The sequence below is a fragment of the Leopardus geoffroyi genome, chromosome A1, assembly GCF_018350155.1.
Source record: "Leopardus geoffroyi isolate Oge1 chromosome A1, O.geoffroyi_Oge1_pat1.0, whole genome shotgun sequence".
In the NCBI taxonomy this organism is placed as follows: domain Eukaryota; kingdom Metazoa; phylum Chordata; class Mammalia; order Carnivora; family Felidae; genus Leopardus; species Leopardus geoffroyi.
In genome coordinates, this window is record NC_059326.1 from 109,769,081 (window position 1) to 109,789,076 (window position 19,996).

Below are 19,996 nucleotides of genomic sequence, written 5' to 3' on the forward strand. Positions count from 1 at the left end.
TTTCTGAGTAACCAGAGTGTCAGAACTCCCAGGAGTTCTGTGTTTGAGGGCCTGAAATGACTGTAAAAGAGTTGCATATTTGATCTTTTTTCTGGTTCAGCCTGGAGCACCCTGTCTTTTTTCTGGACTGGGCAGGGCTTCCGATTTAAAAGCCCCTGGCTGGCTTAGTTGGAAGACCATGCAACTCTTGATCTTGGGGTCTTGAGTTTGTGTGCCATGTTGAGTGTAGAGGTTACTAAAAAAAAAAAAAAAAAAAATAACAACAACAACAACAACAACAAAAGCCTGAGACAATGGAAATGGTGCTTAGCCAATAGATTTTTAGTCACATATTTAGTCACATTGGGTGTTTTATAATCTGATTTTCAAAAAGTTGAATATATGTTAGGAAGCAGTAGGTAGCAAGTAGAGAACTAGTTTGGGATGTCTTGCCTTCTGAAATTCCAGTGAGTTCTTTTGTTTTGAAACTTGCTTTCATTATTGAGAATAGTTAACTTGTGCTCAACTGCCTGTCTACTTCTAGGATGACATAGTTATTGTGATACTGAGTTTCTGTTTGGCAGCCTACTGAAGTAGGGCCTGGTTTTGGAGGCCTCGTATTGTTTTGTAAAAGGACTTCTGTCTGCCTTTTAACATAGCTGACAAGAGGAGCTCTGCGGTTCTTACAAAAGTAAAAGAAATTTGGAAGTGAAACATAGTATCGTTATCCAGAAATCACTGTTAGTATCTTAATGTATAACCTTTTTTGCTTTCTAAGGCTTTAAATGTTTCCTTCACTCTAAAAGTGAGATCATACCATATAGATACTTACTTCCAACTTTCTAAAATAATGTTACCCACTGTATATGGATACATTTTATTTTTTAAACCCATTGTCCTGTTAATTGACCATCCATGCTGTTTCCAGTTTTCTCCTATTATGAATAATACTTGGTCACTGTCTTGCATTTATTTTTGTGTACTTAATGTTATCTTTTTTTTGTAATCTTAAGTTTCTTTCACTAGAATTTCTGAATTGATATTGCCAAATTGACTCCTGAAAAGTTTGAATCACAGACTATGGTAATTTTTAAAAATTAAAGGTCATTTTATGTAAATGTTGATTAGAAGTTTAAGAATCACAGATACCTTTGTACATGTCTTCATGGAGAAGTAGGACAAGCTGGGCTCTAGTGCCATCCCTGCCACTATGGTCTGTACAGGTCCCTTATTCCTTCACATGTGAGCAGATCATACAGAAAGGTGTAATGCCGAAGAAAATGGAACTCAGAAGGAAACTTTGTGGAGTTAAAATGTTGCTAATTGAGTCTGAGGCTGCTGAATTTTATTTTCAAACTGTATTTTGAGAGAGAGCACAGCACACATTAGTGGGAGCAGAGGAGGGGCAAAGAGAGATGAGAGAGAATCCCAAGCGGTCTCCAAACTGTTAGCACACAGCCTTATGTGGGGCTCGATCCCATGAACTGTGAGATCATGACCTGAGCTGAAATCAAGAGTCAGACTCTTAACTGACAGAGACACCCTGGTATCCCTGAATTTTTTTTTTTTTTTTTTTAAATTTAATTGCTCCTAGTCTTTTTACGTTTTGACTCTGATATTCCTTCTCTTAGGTGATCTCCAATGCAAAGAACACAGTCCAGGGGTTTAAAAGATTCCATGGCCGAGCATTCTCTGATCCATTTGTGGAGGCAGAAAAATCTAACCTTGCATATGATATTGTGCAGCTGCCCACTGGATTAACTGGTATAAAGGTAAGGTTCTCAAAGTGATGCCTTATGAATACAGTGTTTTATTTTGTATCTTTTATTCTGAGTTCAAGTTGTAGTGAAAACGTTAACAAATGTTTAGGAGAAGCTTTTGCTAGTAAAGACCATTTGGCATTTGGCATTTTTTGAATGACCTGGAATTTGATTGGGAGTGATAGGTGGCACTATTACTATGGGTTGGACTGATGGGTGGTAGTGGTTTGAAGTTAACACTGCCATTGCTGCTTGTCTTGTTTACTGATGGAGCAGTCTTTCCAGTGTGATTTTAGTGAATGACTTTCTGCAATACCAGCAAAGAAATTTACACTTTAAAGTCACTAATGAAATGTATGGTCATACTCTTGACAATAGGACTTAGATTGGAAAGAGGTATTGTTCTTTTAGGGAAAAGGGAGATTAGTTTTTGGTATCTCTGTGACATCCAGAAGACTTTGTGAAGTATTAAGTGAGCTGATCATACAAAAGAGGTGAGAGGCTCAGGGATGGATAGGATAGGCACACTCTTCCCTCTACTCAGAGTTGGTAAGAGGAATCCAGAAGGGTGGATCGAGCTTTCCAGGCAACTCAGTTTAGCAAGAGGAGATTTGGTGTTTGAGATACCCCAGTTGGAGAAATCATGATCACGGGAATAGGCTCAAATGTAAGAGATGATGAGGATGATAAGAAAAAGGTAGTCAGTTGTGCTGTTGTAGCTGAGAATTAGGTTGAATTTGGAAGTGAAGAATTCTGATAACCAAAGACTAATCTTAGGACATCTGTGGCAATAATCTCAGAACAGTTTGAATGGGCTGGTAGTGGATAAATCTGGAGCACAGGGGAGGGGAAAAAGGGAAAAAAAGGAGGTGAATAAATGGAGGGTGCTTATAGTTAGGAAAGAAATAGGTATAGGTATTGGCACATTTGGTAATAAATGTTGTAAGAGCCAAAGGAGGAGGAGACTAGGGAAAAGACCTGGGGGACAAGTGGATCCAAGTACAAGAGTGGAGGAATTGACTAAGAATTAAGCAAATGGGGAAGAAGAGGCAGCTTAGAAAGAGGCTTATGGGGAGGGAGGGGTACTTTCCCATCTTTATATGCAATAAAGTGAGATAATCCTAGATGGTGAGCCAGAATATATGAGGAGTGGGTTGGGGAGTGAAGAGGTAAGGAGAAGGTGGGGTGCAGGTTCACTTGGAGCAGTGGAAAGAAGAGAGGTCTGTTTTGTGGTATGGATTGTATTTGGGGGAATATGGGCCTGTGGGATGGGGCTTATCCCAGGCAGTCTTTCGGCATTTAAAGTTTGCAAATCTTATCCAAGTTGCACATTTTTTGCAGCGCAGCGTATCATGAATTAAATGAATAAATTCTTTAAATTCTTTAATTCAGAAGTACTTATGGGGGTCAGGTCTGTCCTGGGTGTTGGCTATAGCAATGAACAAATGGGACAAAAACTGTGTCCTCCAGTTAGATTGGATCCTAATTTTGGAAATGACCATAAAGTCACCACAGTAAACAAAGTAAAAAACACGTATTAGTCCATGTGGCAAGAGGTTCCACCACCAGACCCCTTTATAGAGGTGCAATGTGGGTCATGTGATTTATACCAGTTTACGTGTGCACAGGTCTTAGGTTTTGTTGGTGGTCACTGTATATTGTTTATGTAATGGTACTTGTCTGCAGGTATTCATGTCTGACAAGCATGTTAAAAAGCTAAAAGTGACTTTAAAGTTATTTTTGCTTCCCTAAATAGTGTTTTGTTCCCTCTTGAGATAATGTTTCTTTGATGATGTGTTAGATATTGCTCATTTTAAGGCTTTTAGGACATGAGAAACTTTAATAAGCCTAGATCCTTTTGTTGTTTTATTGCAGGTAAAATATATGGAGGAAGAGCGAAATTTTACCACAGAGCAAGTGACTGCCATGCTTTTGTCCAAATTGAAGGAGACAGCAGAAAGTGTTCTTAAGAAGCCTGTTGTGGACTGTGTTGTTTCGGTGAGTTTGATCGCTTTGTTTTACTGGGGACTTGAGTGAAGAAGCACAGAAAAGAAACTTGTTAATTGCAAATAAAATTGCTTTTTGCCTTAGGTTGTGATTATTTTAAGAATTTATCAAACTAGGCTACATTTTCTTGATGTTCTTTTCTGTCACATAGTTTTTATTCAGGTCTTCTCTATTCTTTTTTTTTTTTTTTTTTTTTCTATTCTTATTTGAAGGCTTATCTTAAAGCCCACTTCCTCCTGGATTCCTTTTAGCACACAGCATAGTGCCTGGCACACAATAGCTACTCATTTGTTGAATTAGTTGAATACTCTCAGTTATGTTGTCATTTTCTTCATTTCCGTTTCGGTATTTTTGCTATTTTGATCTTGTCTTTTCCATATCCCTCTTAGGATGGCAGCCTGGCTCTGTGTAGCTTTGTGCTTGTAGGACAGTGGAGTCCTTAGGAACTGTTGGATTTGGGTGGATGTCTTGGCTTTGCAACTGAATCTCCTTACTCTGCATTTGTTATCTTGGTATCTTAGCTCTGTAGCCTCTTTTGTCTTCATGTTGGTGTATTGGTCCGCAAAGCAAGGACTGTCTTGGGTGACTGTTTTGTCCTGCAGTCTGTTGTCTGGTAGATTCCTTGGTTCTTAGCTATCTAGTAAAGTAGAACTGACATTCGTCAGGAAGAAATAGATTATTGTTGTGTGCCGTATTTTGGAGATGCAAAGAATAAAAGTGCTTCTTCTCATAAGAGCTCAGATTCAGTCCAGGCACTGTGTTTGTGCTTCCTAGATGCTTTCTGCCTTTCACTAACTGTTGTATTTTCACATTTGTCCCTGTTTCCCCCACCTAGTGCCCTAACTTTGGTCTTGAAATATGGTCAGTGTAGAAGTGAAATTTATGTACAGTGGCAGAATGCCTGAGTGGCTTTTCCAGCTTTTGAGATCAAGTTAAGAGGTGATGTATTAAGTCATGTGTTAGGGGTCCTCTAGACTACACTGAGTTTCAGTGACTTGCCAGGAGAATTTGTAGAACTTACCACGTAGCCATACTCAAGCATAGATTTATTACAGTGAAAAGATAACAAAGCACAATCAACAGAGGGAAAAGTACATGGGCATTGTTTGGAGGAAACCAGGTACAGACTTCCAAGAGTCCACTTGCAAGGTTCTTGATGTGCTTGATTCTTCCAGCAACATGTTGTGTTAACACGTGACATACTCAACACTAGGGAAGTTCTGCCTGAGCTTAGGAGTTGCGGATTTCTAACTGGAGGTCATTTATGTAGGTAGTACCTTGTGCCTAACCTGTACCAAAGGTCTAGACTCCCAGAAGGAAGGTAGCTATTTAGCATAAATAATGTTGTATAAGCAGTTTAGGTGTAGTGAGCCACTCTTGTTATTTAGGGAGATTTTTCTTTCAATTTAGTGACCTGTTTCTCAGTTAAGTTACTCTGTGCCAGGACAGGGCTAACTAACCTTTTCATCAGGCCTTTCTAAGGCCTTTCAAAGACAGCAGTCTTTGGCCCCTCTGTGAACCCTTCTGCACAGGTACTGCCCCAGCTCTTGGTATCATGTTATATCTAATAGCTATATAAATAGAGCCTGGGTGTATTTTGCTTTATTTATCAATTGATTATTGTTAAAATATAAACTTTAATTTTTTGGAAAGGTAATAGTAGCCCCATTGTTCAGAAATCAAATTGGCCCTTCTGCACCCTCTGCTTACCTAGTAGGAAGTTTTTTCTTCCTAGATGTTACGAGTTTTATTACTTGGTTACAGATCTTTCCAGAGGTTTTTGTGTACCCAAGTAAATAATCCTTTTTCTTAAAATGTTTATTTTGAGAGAGCACAAGTTGGGGAGAGGGGCAGAGGGAGAGAGAGAGAAAATCCCAAGCAAGCTCCATGTTCAGCGTGGAACCCGAAACGGGGTCCCACAACCCTGGGATCCTGACATGAGTCGACATCAAGAATCAGACCCAACTGACTGAGCCACCCAGGCGCCCTTGTATATATCTTTTTTTACTTTAATTTTTCTCCCCCCCCCCCCCACCCCCTTAAAAATTTTTTTTTTTGAGAGAGAGACAGAGACAGAGCGTGAGCAGAGAGGAACAGAGAGAAAGGGAGACACAGAATCTGAAGCAGGCTCCAGGCTCTGAGGTATCCGCACAGAGCCTGATGTGGGGCTTGAACTCACAGAGTGTGAGATCATGACCTCAGCCGAGAGCAAGAGTCAGATGCCTAACTGACTGAGCCACCCAGGCACATCCAGGTTTTTTTTTAATTGTAAAGAATTTTTAAAAAAGTTACATTGTAGTGAGTAAATTTGAACAGATAGATATTTTTCATGTGTGATGTTTGTTTCTAGGGCTAAATTCCTAGAAGTAAAATTGTTACGACAGAGAGTTTCTCTGTATTTGTAATTTCAACAGCTGTTGTTTCATTGCCCTTTAAAGAATTTTACTAATTTAAACTTCTACCAGTAGTGTGTGATAGAGCTTGTTTGACCACAGCTTCACCAGAAGAGCTATTGGTGAATCAGCTAATTCCATAATAGTTGAATAATGTATGTAATTTTCATGTTTTACTCTTTAGGTGAAGTTGAGAACATTTTTCAATTTAAGACCCCTTTTGTATTTCCTTTTCTGTAAAACATTCTTATCTTTTGCTCATTTTAAGTTTATAGTCTACATATTGATTTGTAGTTCTTCATATAATAGATGAGCTCTACCCTTTTATAATATGAGTTGCAAATATTTTTCCCCATTTGGTCATTAGAATTTTTATGAGCCAAATATGTTAATCTTTAAAACATTTTTTTTTTTTACTTCTAGTTGGCATGCTGTGCTACGTTAGTTTCAGGTGTAAAACTTAGTGATTTGATAAGTTTATACATCATGCTATGTTCACCACAAGTATAGCTACCATCTGTCCTCCTGCATTGCTATTCAAACATAATATTTTCTTTTTCTTTTTTTCCTACTGTATTTTGTGTTTTAGTTAGAGAATTTCTTACTCTAATGGTAAAAATTCCCTTTCCTTCTAGTACTTTTTTTAACTGTTAAATCTTTGAAATATTAGGTGTGCAGTAAGGATGCAACTTGATTTTTTTCTTTCTGTATGATTATCCATTTGTTCTAACAGTACTTACTGAATATTCGAACTTTACTGGTTTGAAATACTTCCTTGATCATATACAGAAAAAATCGTTGTACGTATTTGAGGGCATTTCTGGATTTCACTCTTTGTCTATTTGTTTTTTATTTATTTCTTTTGAGAGAGAACACAGGTGAGCTGAGGAGGGGTAGAAGGAGGGAAAGAGAGAGAATCCCAAGCAGGCTCTGCCCAATGCAGGACTTGAGCCCAGATACTGTGAGATGATGACCTGAGCTGAAATCAAGAGTCTGGAAGCTTAACCGACTCAGCCACCCAGACACCCCAGGATTATACTGTTTTTTTGGCAGGTGTATTTTAAATGCACTCTCTCATATAGTAAACTGGCACATTTTTTTTGTAGGTTCCTTGTTTCTATACTGATGCAGAAAGACGATCAGTGATGGATGCAACACAAATTGCTGGTCTTAATTGCTTACGATTAATGAATGAAACTACTGCAGGTAACAGGGACTGTTAACATTCTTGACTTGCTGAATCTGGATGGTTCTGCAATCTTAAAACCCTGGGGTTTCTTGTTCTTCATTTTGCTTGGAGCACTTACTACCTGTGTGCCACAGTATTTTTGGTTACTGTGTCACGCGTGAAGAATTCATCTGACTGGTGCTTTTTCTTTATCTGCCTAGCACTTACTTTGATATTTAATCACGTTTGTTTGGAAGGCTAGCAGATATTGTGTGTTCAGAGCAGTGCCTAGATTCAAAATCGACCTTTTCTCCACTTCTGTTATGAGGTGTAAAGCAGCATCCAGAAGGAGATAACGTGGAAATGTTGAGATGGCACAAAGGTAGAAGAAATCCCAGAAAATATGTTTGGAAAACTGGGGGAAGTGGTTTGGGAAAAATTGGCAAAGTCATTGGAATTGGAAATTGGAAACATTAAGGAAGTCTAAGGGAATGTCAGCATTTTATTCTTTGAAGTTAATGTTCCTCATGAATAAATTATACAAAGTATATGAAGAATTTGATTCTGTCTAAAATAGTATGTGTAGTCCTACTATTTACTATATAATTTTTTTTTTTTTACTTAATTGAATTTTAAATGTACTACTTAAATGATACATTGAATTTTTTTCTTATGTAGTTGCTCTTGCATATGGAATCTATAAGCAAGATCTTCCTGCCCTAGAAGAGAAACCAAGAAATGTAGTTTTCGTAGACATGGGGCATTCTTCTTATCAAGTTTCTGTATGTGCATTTAATAGAGGGAAACTTAAAGTAAGTATATTGTTTTTGGAAAATGTGATTTCAAGTGTGTGGTAATTAGGAATTTATGGGAGACAATTGAAAAAATATATTAAAGCATTTTGTTTCATCAATGGAAGCTTAGTATGAATGATTTAAACTAGAAACTAGGTACGTAGGGATAGTGTAGAAGTTGTAATTTTTCAGGAGTTGGCAGTGTGAAGCAGAGAGTGTAGACCTTGAGGAAGACGCTCTTAAGATTTCTGATCCTTACTTATCTACAATGTGTGGAAAATAATACTTACCTTAGAGGCTTACTAGGATTCTTTAACATTGAGTCCCTTTGTGTATTTTACACTGAGGATTGAAGAGATGACAAAGGTATCCTCTTCTTGCTCTTAAGGTTTTGAATGTTCTGGGAAAAGAGTATAGGGACTGGAACTTGGATGGCCAAAAAGAAACCAGACTGAGAGAGATAGTCCAGATTTCTGGAAACCTTAGAGCTCTGGAGAGAGTTTTGTACACTGAGAAGTCTAGCAGTATCAAAGACAAAGAGGGCCAGAGAGTATCAGGTCAACATTTGAATTTGCTGGTATATGCTGCTTCCACAGTGGGATATAAAATCAGTTCTGCAGGTGATTTTATCTAGAATTTGCTTAAGAACCAAGGAGTTTTTGAGTGCATTATTTAATTATTAGGGTTGTGTATCAGGGTTGTTTGTGTCAAGGCCTAAATTGCATTTCTCCCCCAAATTTGGGGATTGTTGGGGAGGGACTGACTGAAAATAAATGTTAAATTTGGGGCGTGTTGAGACTCTGTTACAGTCCTGTTATTTTGAAAACTAGACTTGGTTTCACTTAACATTCTGATTTATATTGTTTTTAGGCCTTTTTTTGTTTGTTTGTTAAATAAAAAGGAAAATCTTTGGGGTGGTTGGGAAATAACAGGTTCATGATTTTTACAGATATAAATAATGAACCAAGTGTAATTATTAGTACTTAAACTTTTACTCACTACTAAATGGCTTTATTTCTAAAATACATTGTATACTTTCACCTTTTTGAACAGAAGCTACTGGCCGTAATTTAGCTTTGGCTTTGGGTCATAGTGATGTGTATTAGTGATTGATTACCTGCCCTTTTCCCCCCCTCCCTAATTATCCTTTATTGCTATTTGTCAGTTTTGGAGTTACAATTAAAATTTACTCATCATGAAAACATCCCCAAACTTGGAAAACATTTACATGAAAAGAAAAACATTCACAATTGTACTACTCTGAACAGGTTGCTGTATTTCATTTTAGTTTTTAGAAGAAAACAAAATTGTAATTAGACTATATTCAGTTCTGTGCCCTGTTTTTCTTTTTCTTGACAACATTTCCCCACAACATTTATCATTGAATAGATTGTTTTTATTGATTTTATTTTTTCGTCAAGGCTGTCATCTCTTATTTGGTCTGTCTTCTATTAGTGAATCTAACTAGATTTAGTTTGCTTCTAATCTGCTAAAGATTTGGATAATGGATAACCAAAGCTAATGAAATTTCTACAAGTTGCTGTGAATTAAGCCTTTAGCATGTTTTTTGATAGTAAACTGCATAGAGCTAGGCCTTATTAATCATAGTTCTGTGATGGCAAGAAGACCAGAATTGCAGTGACATGTTACTGCATTTGGCTTTGGATATGTAATTTTAGTTTGCAGTCAGATTGGCCTAGTGGAAAGAGCTTGAATTTTGGAATTGAGGGAATTGAGGGGATTGGGTTTTGGGTTGTACTTCTGCCACTTACTAGCTTTGTGACCTGCAGATGATCCGATTCATCTGGGCCTGTAGCATCATCTGTAAATTGGGGATTACAGTGTCTTTTTTCACAATGTTTGTAACCGTGATTAAATGACATGTGCACATTACTTTGTTTCAAATTTAATGTGTCCCCTTGTTAATTTACCAGTTAAATATATATCATGATAAAAATTTCAATTGATTGGTTAATTTTTGAATTATCTTTTTTTCCTAAGGTTCTGGCCACTGCATTTGACACAACACTGGGAGGCAGAAAATTTGATGAGGTGTTAGTAAATCACTTCTGTGAAGAATTTGGGAAGAAATACAAGCTAGACATAAAATCCAAAATTCGTGCATTATTACGACTGTCTCAGGAGTGTGAGAAACTGAAGAAATTGATGAGTGCAAATGCTTCAGACCTCCCTTTGAGCATCGAATGTTTTATGAATGATGTTGATGTATCTGGGACTATGAATAGGTAATCAGATCACTATTTTAATGTTAAACTCAACTGTGATTTTTTTCACCACTTATATTAGCATTTATTTAGCTAATTGTTGAAATTACCGTGATTGTTGTAAGCTAACTTCTGTAGGTAAAAAGTAGAGACCATTCAGCATCCTGCGTTTTCTGAAGTTTGGATTTGATTATTCTAATAATTTAGACTAATCTCTTTTACCTCATTATTTCAGTCAGTTGGTAGCTCTTGACAGGTGCTGCTGCATGTATTATATGTGAGTTGCCAGTTTTCAAAAAATCAGGGCAAGGTGCTTTAATGCTGAGTAATTCTGAATTTGATTTAGTCATTGATTCAGAAATTGTTGTTCTTGAATAGTTGAGGGTCACTTGTGGGCAGCAGCTCTTTTTATACAGTGCTGCAAGAATTCTGTGTTACTGATGTTTCATGGCTATCCTCAGAAATACCCAGAATGTTACCGTTGTCTAGTTGGGTTGCTTGGATGATGAGTGGTAAGTTCTTTAGGACGTGAACTCTACTGATAGAAGTCAGGCATGGTTGATGGCTTGTTTGGGGAAAGTGTGGCCCCAATTATCCTCAAAAAATTGAGATCGAATTTGAATTAGATTTACTGTGCCTAGTAACCACATTTGTAATCACCTTTCCTCTCTACTTGAAAGTGATGGTTTTCATTTTTATTAAGCAGCATTGTGTGTGTATGTGTTGGGTGGTCTGGGGGGCAAAGGAGTACCAGGGTATCTTTCAGAAATTGTTAGTAGAATGTTTTGTGGTAATTAGAGCCAAGTAGACATTTGTAAGTGGTTTATACTTTCTAAAAACTAAAAACAGTTAATTAACCTGTGTGCTTTTTTTTTCAACAGTTTTATTTTATGGACATCGAGTGCAAAGCTGTCATATTCTCTAGTTTATTGTCTTCATTTAGTCTGTAGTGCTCACCAGCAGTCTTTCTTTTTTTTTTAACTAATGAAACCAGATAATTTCCGCCATCTAGCATTTCTTCTGATTAACTTCTGATGGGTTAAAATCCACGTAACGCTTTAAAATGAACAACTCTGTGCCATTTAGTACATTCACATTGTTGTGCAGTGACCACCTCTGTTAGTGACAGAATGTTCTCATTGCCCCAAAATAAAACCTCATAGCCATTAAGCAGTTACTTCCCATCTTCCCTTGCCTCTCTTGTGTGGCAAACACTACTTTTTTTTTTTTTTTTTTTTTTTTTAAATCCCTATGGGTTTACCTATTCTGGGTGTTTGATGTAAATAGAAGTGTGCACTATGTGTTTTGCCATTTTTGTGTCTGACTTTAACACCGTGTTATCTGTGTTCATCATTCATGTTGTAACATGTATTGTTCTTCTATGCTTTTTATGGCAAATAGTATTTTGTTTGTATAGATAACATCACTTTTTTATCCTTTCATCACCTAATGGACCTTTGGGTTGTTTCTACCTTTTAGTTATCGTGAATGGTGCTTCTGTGACTATTCATGAATATGTGTTTGTTTGACTATCTTGTTTTCTGTTCTTTTGGGAATAAATGTAGGAGTGGAATTGCTGAGTCATATGGTAATTCTATGTTTAGTTTTTTGAGGAATTGCCAAACTGTTTTCCTCAGCAGTTGGACCATTTTACATTCTCGCCAGCAGTGTACAAGGGTTTCAATTTCACCACATTCTTGCTGACGCTTGTTACTACTACTTTATGTTAATGTCTCTCCATCATTTGAGTTGTTGGAAGGATATTTCCCTGATGGGTTTCTAAAAAATAGCACATGTGAACTCTGATAAGTTCTTGACTGTTGATGACAGTTTTCCATATCCACCGTTTGGTTGGATAGAACATAACCTTAGCTTCTGTTCTTTCCTTGATTATCTTAAATGGAATAATACTCTCCTTTGGCATATAGCATCGCTGTGGGATTATGACAGTGTACTTTTCAGTTACTTGTTCTTTTTGTTAGGTGCTCCCCCCCCCCCCTTTTAATTGATAATTTACAAATAATTTGGTTTTGTTGCTGGTGGTTTTTGATCTGTTTTTCCCAGGTATGCAGTGTGCATTTTCGGTATATAGTTTCATAGCTATTTAAATATGAGGGTTTTTTTCCTTGAATTACATCGTTCAATACTTGTTCTGTTCTTGTGCTTTGATTTTATTCTTTCAGAATTTAATTTTTTTTAGAATGAGAGTGTTGCGTGAGCGGGGAGAAAGGCAGAGGAGGAGAGAGTCGTAAGCAGGCTCCATGCCAGCACGGAGCCTGATGTGGGGCTCAGTATGACCCTGAGATCATGATCTGAGCAGAAATCAAGAGATGAATGCTTAACCGACCGAGCCACCCTGGTGCTCTGGGTGAATTCTATAGTTATGTGAATTATTTTTCCAAACAAATTTTAAAAAGATTCAAAAAGCCTCTCCCATTGCTTTTGACATCTTTCTAGACTTCTCTCTGCACTTTTTTTTTCATTGTTTTTATGTTGGATATTTTCAAGTATTCAACACAACAAAGAATTTTATAGTGAACATTCTTAAGCTGCCGCTTGGGTTCTATTTATAACATTAACAGTACTTGTTTTGTCATGTACCTATTCATCTATTCATCCTTCTGTCTATCCACCAATTTGTTTTGGTGCATCTCAAAATAGTGCACATCTATCTGTATACTTATCCCCAAATCCTAAAGTATGCATATTAATCAGAATTCAGTGTTTTATAGTTTTTGGTTTTTTATTTAATGACACACTCAATTTTTAAATGTTCATTTGCTGAGTTTTGACAAGTGCACACATCTTTGTAACTAGTAACCTTATCATGAAATAGACCATCTTGGAAAAGCTTCCTCAGGCCTTCATCCCCAGGGGCAGCCACTTAGGGGATTTTTCATTTTAGGGGCTCATAGATTACAATTCCCTGTTCTAGAACTTTTAAAGTTTTTTTTTTTTTTTTTTTTTTTTTTTAAGATTTTTGAGTTTATTTATTTTGAGAGAGCGAGAGTGCCCATGTGTGAGCTGGGAAGGGACCTAGAGAGTGAAAGAGAGAGAATGAGAGAAAAGAATCCCAAGCAGTCTCTGCACTTTCAGGGAGGAGCTATACCTTAGGATTGTGACATCGTGACCTGAACTGAAACCAAGAGTTGGACGCTTAACTCACTGAGCTATGCAGGCGCCTCTAGAACTTCTTATAAATGCAGTCATATAGAATGTAGTTTTGTGTAAGACTTCTTTTGCTTTGCATAAAACTTGAGTTTGACTTAGTTGTTGCATGTGTCATTTGTTCCTCGTGTGTGCTGACTAGTGTGCCATTATAGGGTTATTGTTTTCTTGATGGACACTGGCTTTTTCCAGTTTTATTGCTATTAGGGAAAAAAAACTCATAAAATTTTTTTTGGCGGGGCGTGGGGTGCCTGGGTGGCTCGGTTGAGTGTCTGACTTTGGCTCAGGTCATGTTCTCACAGTTCATGAGTTCAAGCCCCATACTGGGCTCACTGCTGTTAGAGTAGAGCCTGCTTTGGATCTTCTGTCTCCCTCTCTCTTTGCCTCTCCCCTGCTCATGCTCTCTCTCTCAGAGATAAATACCATATTAAAAACATAAAAAAATTATTTTTATGTTTATTTTTGAGAGAGAGAGAGTGTGGACGAGAGCCGGGAGGGGCAGAGAGAGAGGGAAGAGAGAGAATCCTATGCAGGCTCTGCACTGACAGTGAGGCTTCAACTCATGAACCATGACCTTAACCAGAATCAAGAGTTGGACTCTCAACTGCCTGAGCCACCCAGGCGCTCAGGAAAAAACTCATTTTAAACGGTCACCAACACGTAAGGGATTCAGTTGTTTTATGTCCTCATCAATATTGGCATAGGTGGTCTTAAATTTTGGCTCTTCTGGTGTGTTGTATATTCTGTACCTCAGAGATACAATTCATAAAAGTCATACTCTTAAAGTGTGTAATCAGTGGGTTTTAATACATTCACAAAACTTGTAGCCATTACAGCAACGAAGTTGTAGAATATTTTCATCATCTCATAAACCCTGGATGAGCTGTCAAGCTATAAAAAAAACTTGGAGAAACCCTAAATGCATATTTCTAAACAAAAGAAGCCAGTTTGAGAAGGTTCCATGCTGTTTGATTTCAGGGGGAGTGAGTGATGAATAGGTGGAGCATAGGATTTTTAGGGCAGTGAAGCTATTCCATACGCCTTTATCAAGCTGGATACTTACCATCATACAATTGTCAAAGCCTATAGAACCCTAGTTTATATTACTATATGTGTCTGTATTGGGAAGGTATCACGCTAATGCAAGATGTTAATAGGAGAATTGTGGGGGGCTGGTGAGGGGTATGTGGGAATTCTCTGTACTTTCTGTATATTTCTCTGTAAACCTAAAACTGAAAGTGTTTGAAGGAAAAAAAAAAAAAGGAAAAAAAGAAATTGTACCCATTTGCTGTCTTTCATCATCTGTTTCTCCTACTACAGCCCTAGGCAGCTATTCTTCTGCTTTTTGGATTTGCCCACTCTGAACATTGCATACAAATGGAGTCCTATAATATGTTTTCTTCTTTTTAAAAAAAAAATTTTTTAAGGGCGCTGGGGTGGCTCACTTAAGCGTTTGACTTCTGCTCAGGTCATGATCTCACAGTTTGTGGGTTCGAGCCCCACGTTGGGCTCTTTGCTGACAGCTGAGAGCCTGGAGCCTGCTTCAGATTCTGTGTCTCCCTTTCTCCGTCCCTCTCTCTCTCAAAAATATAAAAATTTTAAATGTTTTTTATTTATTTTTGAGAGAGCGAGAGAGAGTGCTCAAGCAGGAGAGAGGCAGAGAGAGAGGGAGACAGAGGATCTGAAGCTGGCTCTGCGCTGTGAGTACAGAGCCCCATGTGGAGCTTGAACTCATGAAACGAACCGTGAGATCATGAACTGAGCCGAAATCAAGAGTTGGCTCTTAATCCACTGAGTCACCTGGGCGCCCCTAATATGTGTTCTTTTTTGATTGGCTTCTTTCACTTCACATAATTTTTTAAAAGCTTAATAACCATCTTTTAACCAGTATTAGTCTCTGTTACTGTATTCATTCCTTTTTATTCCTGAATACTGCTTGATGGACATTAGGTTTTTTTCTACTTTTTTGGCTGTTGTGAAGAATATTTATGTGCAATTTTTTGTGTGGACTTGTGTTTTCAATTAGTTTGGTTGTATACCTGGAGTGGAATTGTTGGGTCATACGGTAACACTGTGTTTAACATTTTGAGGAATTGACAAATGCTTTGCCAAAGTAGCCATACCATTTTGCATTCTCAGCAGGAATATGTGAGGGGTCCAGTTTCTTTACAGTCTTGCCAATACTTGTTATTACCTACCTTTTGATTATATCCATGTATTCCCCACATAAAAGTGGAATGTGATTTGAACCTATTGCTGTTTTTTTCATAGAGGCAAATTTCTGGAGATGTGCGATGATCTCTTAGCTAGAGTGGAGCCACCACTTCGTAGTGTTTTGGAACAGGCCAGTAAGTATTATTGTGACTGAGTTGTTTGTATAATTCAGGCTCTTTGGAAAATGTCATTTATAACTTTTTGTTAAAGTTATATACATTTTCATTGTATGAACTGCTTTATTGCTGCACGAAGCCTCTTGTTATCTATATTTTTCCTCTGGAGCACCCCAGCCCCCACCCTTTTGATCATATTGTCCAGTGAAATCTAATAATTTTCTCGAGTTAATTCAGACTCAGAGGTGGATATAAGCATCTCATTTATTGGTAAAAATTGTCTTTTGCATTGCTGCTTATTCTAATCTTAAAGCCTTTTCTGTCAGTGAATCTTTTGCTGACTGAGAAATAGAGCAAAGGGAGGATGTGATAACCACAAAGCTATTTTAACAGGATGCTTTAATTTTATCTCTAGCTAAAAGTAGAAGTTTGATTTAGGAATGTATCCTTAATTTTTCTAAAACCTTCAACATACTTTTATTTGGAATTCACTGTTGTGTTGGTTGCTGAGTATTTCAGTGTGTTGAGATATACTGTCATCTTGACAAAGGCCCAGCTCTTAAATCAGAGTGACTATGGCACACTGGCATGTACTTTTCCATACTGGGATATCCATTTCTTTAAATAGCCCTTCTCAACGTATCGTCAGTATTTGTTGCATAAAATGTGGTGTTAGTATTTTATCAATGACTGAAGACGTTTGATTTGCACCTTCTTTACTTCTTTTATAAGGAGGCCGTACCTGTATTATTAACGTTCTAGATGGAATGTTCATGTGGCTAGACGTGCTTTGAATGCTTTTTCTTTCATGCCACATCAGGATCACTCAGTATTTCAAGGCTCTCTTATTTTTCCTTTGGCTAGCTTAAGTATTGGTGTTTAAACAATTCTTTGGTACTGTTTCAGAGATGACAGGGCCTGTACACTGAAGGGCATTGAGTATTCCTGGCACTCACCTCTTAAGTCCCAGTATTGTGCCACACTGTCCTTGTTATTTTGTGCATTAAAACATAACCTACTTGGGTCACCTGGGTGGCTCAGGAGGTTAAGCTCCCGACTTCGGCTCAGGTCATGATCTCACAGTTCACAGGTTCCAGCCCCACATCAGGCTCTGTGCTGGCTGGCTTTGCAGGCTGAGCCTGCTTGGAATCCCCCCCCGCCCCGCTCTCCAGAGCGTGTGTGTGCGCGTGTGTGTGTATGTATATGTATGTATGTATGTATGGGTAGTGGTGGTGGTGGCTGTGGGGTGAAGGAGTGGTGCAGTTTTGTTACATTTTAAGTTACTTTGTGTTAAGATGTTACATTGCTCTTTTATTTCAATGCAAAGTACTAATTTTTATTTTTTTTAATTAAAAAATTTTTTTAAAGATTTTTTTTATTTGAGAGAAAGAGAGAACGCATACGATGCATATATGTGTGTGGGAGGGGCAGAAGGAGGGAGAGAGAGAATCCCAAGCAGGCTCTATGCTGTCAGTGCAGAGCCCGTCATGGGACTTAGTCTCACAAATTGTGCGATCATGACCTGAGCTGAAATCAAGAGTCAGACACTTAACTGACTGAGCCACCCTGCTGCCCCGTAAAGTACTAAAGATTGTTTTAATCTAAATCTTCTAATCATCTTAAAATAGAGTTAAAGAAAGAAGATATTTATGCAGTGGAGATAGTTGGTGGTGCGACACGAATCCCTGCAGTGAAAGAGAAGATCAGCAAATTTTTTGGAAAAGAACTTAGTACAACATTAAATGCTGATGAAGCGGTCACTCGAGGCTGTGCGTTGCAGGTGAGCTTTCTTTCATAGGTAGCCAGCCATTTATAGGTTATTGTTCCCAGATGTCTTTGCTTTTCTGTATTCACTAATAATCTGAGGTCACCTCAGGATGATCTGTAGGTGTAAGGTTCTGAAATTTTAGTTTTTAAAATGGATATCACAGGTGGTATTGATAAATGGAATTGTACCCTGTAATACACAGTAAGATAAATTAATTTATTAGAAGCATATGTAAGCCTGAGATATTATGAGAATTTGGCATACTAATCGTCTATATATGAAGTAATCTTCTACATCAGTTAAGTAAAGGTTTAAGTTAATGGGAAAATGGTAAGTAATGGCTGGAAGATAATTCGACAAATGATAACAAGTTTTTAAAACCACTTACTCAGACATCATTAAATAATTAATGTAAATACTTAAAAACCATTGATGGTTTTTTGAAGTTATTATTTATACATCTCATAATAGTTCATAATGTCTGTACTTGTCATACGGAATTTTTAAAAATTATTATTCTAGTGTGCAATCTTATCGCCTGCTTTCAAAGTCAGAGAATTTTCTATAACTGATGTAGTACCATATCCAATATCTCTGAGATGGAATTCTCCAGCTGAAGAAGGGTCAAGGTAATAACATTTATTAATTATTTTTATATTTAAAGTTAACTTAGTGTTAGGTCTGAGTAAAATATTGCCCTCTGTTTCACTTTTTACAAATCTGTAACGTTTTGTCACAGTGCATGAAGCAGAGTGATGCCTTACTTTAGTCTTGAGAATAAATTTGTGTCCTTATTTAGTTTCCTGTTGATCTGACTGAAATAATTGAAGCCTTTTATGTGCTTGTTGAAGTATATTCCTTTTCTTAAAATTGATTTTATACGTATGTATAGATAGACATGTCGGTTTTTTATTTTCCTTGGAAGCTCTTCTATCCTGGAAATGATGCCAGATGAGAGCAAGAGAAGAGTAACTAGAGCCATGCTATAATTACTAACATAGCATACATTGGTAAAAGTGTTCAGGAATATCTTAAATTGGTGTGTTTTTGTCTTTTTCCTTTATCTAGTGACTGTGAAGTCTTTACAAAAAATCATGCTGCTCCTTTCTCTAAAGTACTCACCTTTTATAGAAAGGAACCTTTCACTCTTGAGGCCTATTATAGCTCTCCGCAGGATTTGCCCTATCCAGATCCTGCTATAGGTAAGTAGAGTTGGGAATTTAAAAAAAAAAAAAAAAAAAGTACTTGGGAGAACTGGGATAGCAGGGCAAATACAATATTCTGAAGTTTAGTTCATACACAAAAAACCTCTGCCAGTCTTTTTACCAGTTCAGTACTAGTAGGATGGTTATTATTTAATTTGGTCTCCTATTATGTGGGCAGTTATTTCTTGGCTAATGAACATAGTGGGTATACCTTGCACATAATATTCCTAGATACTGAAAAAGAGTTAAATTCAGTTTTGACCATAACACAGAGTTATACACAGAAAATCATTAGGAAATTGTTATATCAGTACCCTAGGTCATGGATCCATGTTGGTTAGTCTTCATAGACTCTCAGAAACTCTTACAACCTGGAAATAATACCAGGTAAAGAGAGAGAGATTAGAGTTACATGATAATTACAGAATTAGAATGCATGAGCCAAGTATAGGAATACCGTGAATGATACTTAGAAGCTATGGGAAAGGTAATCTCTGTTTTCCTCATTTATAAACTGGAATAAGAATGATCATTCATATTTTGCAGAGGTTTGTGAATTATAAAACTTAAGTAAAACTCTGGTATACTAACTGACTCCGTATATGGCAGTTTTTTGGTAAATGACAGAAGCAGTATGGAATCCCTGGGTTTGTTTTTTTTTTTCAGTAGTGGAGAAGGTGACATCGGTTTAGGAACTTATCTGGCAGTGGCATATAAAGATGAATTGTAGTAAGGGACCAATGGTAAGGGAATGTTTGGAGGGTTAGGAGACGTTTGAATCCTTAATTGGGACAAGGTACTAAGAGTTTGACTATTTGAAAGAAGAAGGAGAAATCTGATGATCATGTAAGCTTGTAAGAGTATTTGAAGCATCATGTTACTGATTTATCACTGGGAAATGGGCATAACCTGGCGATATAGGCATATATTCATGTTTGAATTCGTCCTCTCAGGTCATATTTTCTCTTTTGTCTCCTATGTCCCTAGCTCAGTTTTTAGTTCAGAAAGTCACTCCTCAGTCTGATGGCTCCAGTTCAAAAGTGAAAGTCAAGGTGCGAGTAAATGTCCATGGCATCTTCAGTGTGTCTAGTGCATCTCTAGTGGAAGTGCTCAAGTTTGAGGAAAATGAGGAACCGATGGAAACAGATCAGAATGCAAAGGAGGAAGAGGTAATTTGGATGTTTTATACTAGAGGTGAC

General features: G+C 37.4%; 1 protein-coding gene across 3 annotated transcripts in view; it reads left to right on the plus strand.

The window, feature by feature from the left end:
- The window catches only part of HSPA4 (heat shock protein family A (Hsp70) member 4), a 47,418-nt gene that overhangs the window by 13,931 nt on the left and 13,491 nt on the right, over nucleotides 1-19,996 (plus strand). For all 3 annotated transcript variants that reach the window (XM_045488916.1, XM_045488937.1, XM_045488926.1), the window contains 10 exons: nucleotides 1,611-1,751; nucleotides 3,615-3,737; nucleotides 7,246-7,345; nucleotides 7,986-8,119; nucleotides 10,103-10,347; nucleotides 15,766-15,842; nucleotides 17,453-17,604; nucleotides 18,115-18,221; nucleotides 18,661-18,794; nucleotides 19,785-19,966. In XM_045488916.1, the coding sequence (XP_045344872.1) occupies nucleotides 1,611-1,751; nucleotides 3,615-3,737; nucleotides 7,246-7,345; nucleotides 7,986-8,119; nucleotides 10,103-10,347; nucleotides 15,766-15,842; nucleotides 17,453-17,604; nucleotides 18,115-18,221; nucleotides 18,661-18,794; nucleotides 19,785-19,966 (1,395 nt within the window). The remainder of the gene's footprint in view (nucleotides 1-1,610; nucleotides 1,752-3,614; nucleotides 3,738-7,245; nucleotides 7,346-7,985; nucleotides 8,120-10,102; nucleotides 10,348-15,765; nucleotides 15,843-17,452; nucleotides 17,605-18,114; nucleotides 18,222-18,660; nucleotides 18,795-19,784; nucleotides 19,967-19,996) is intronic.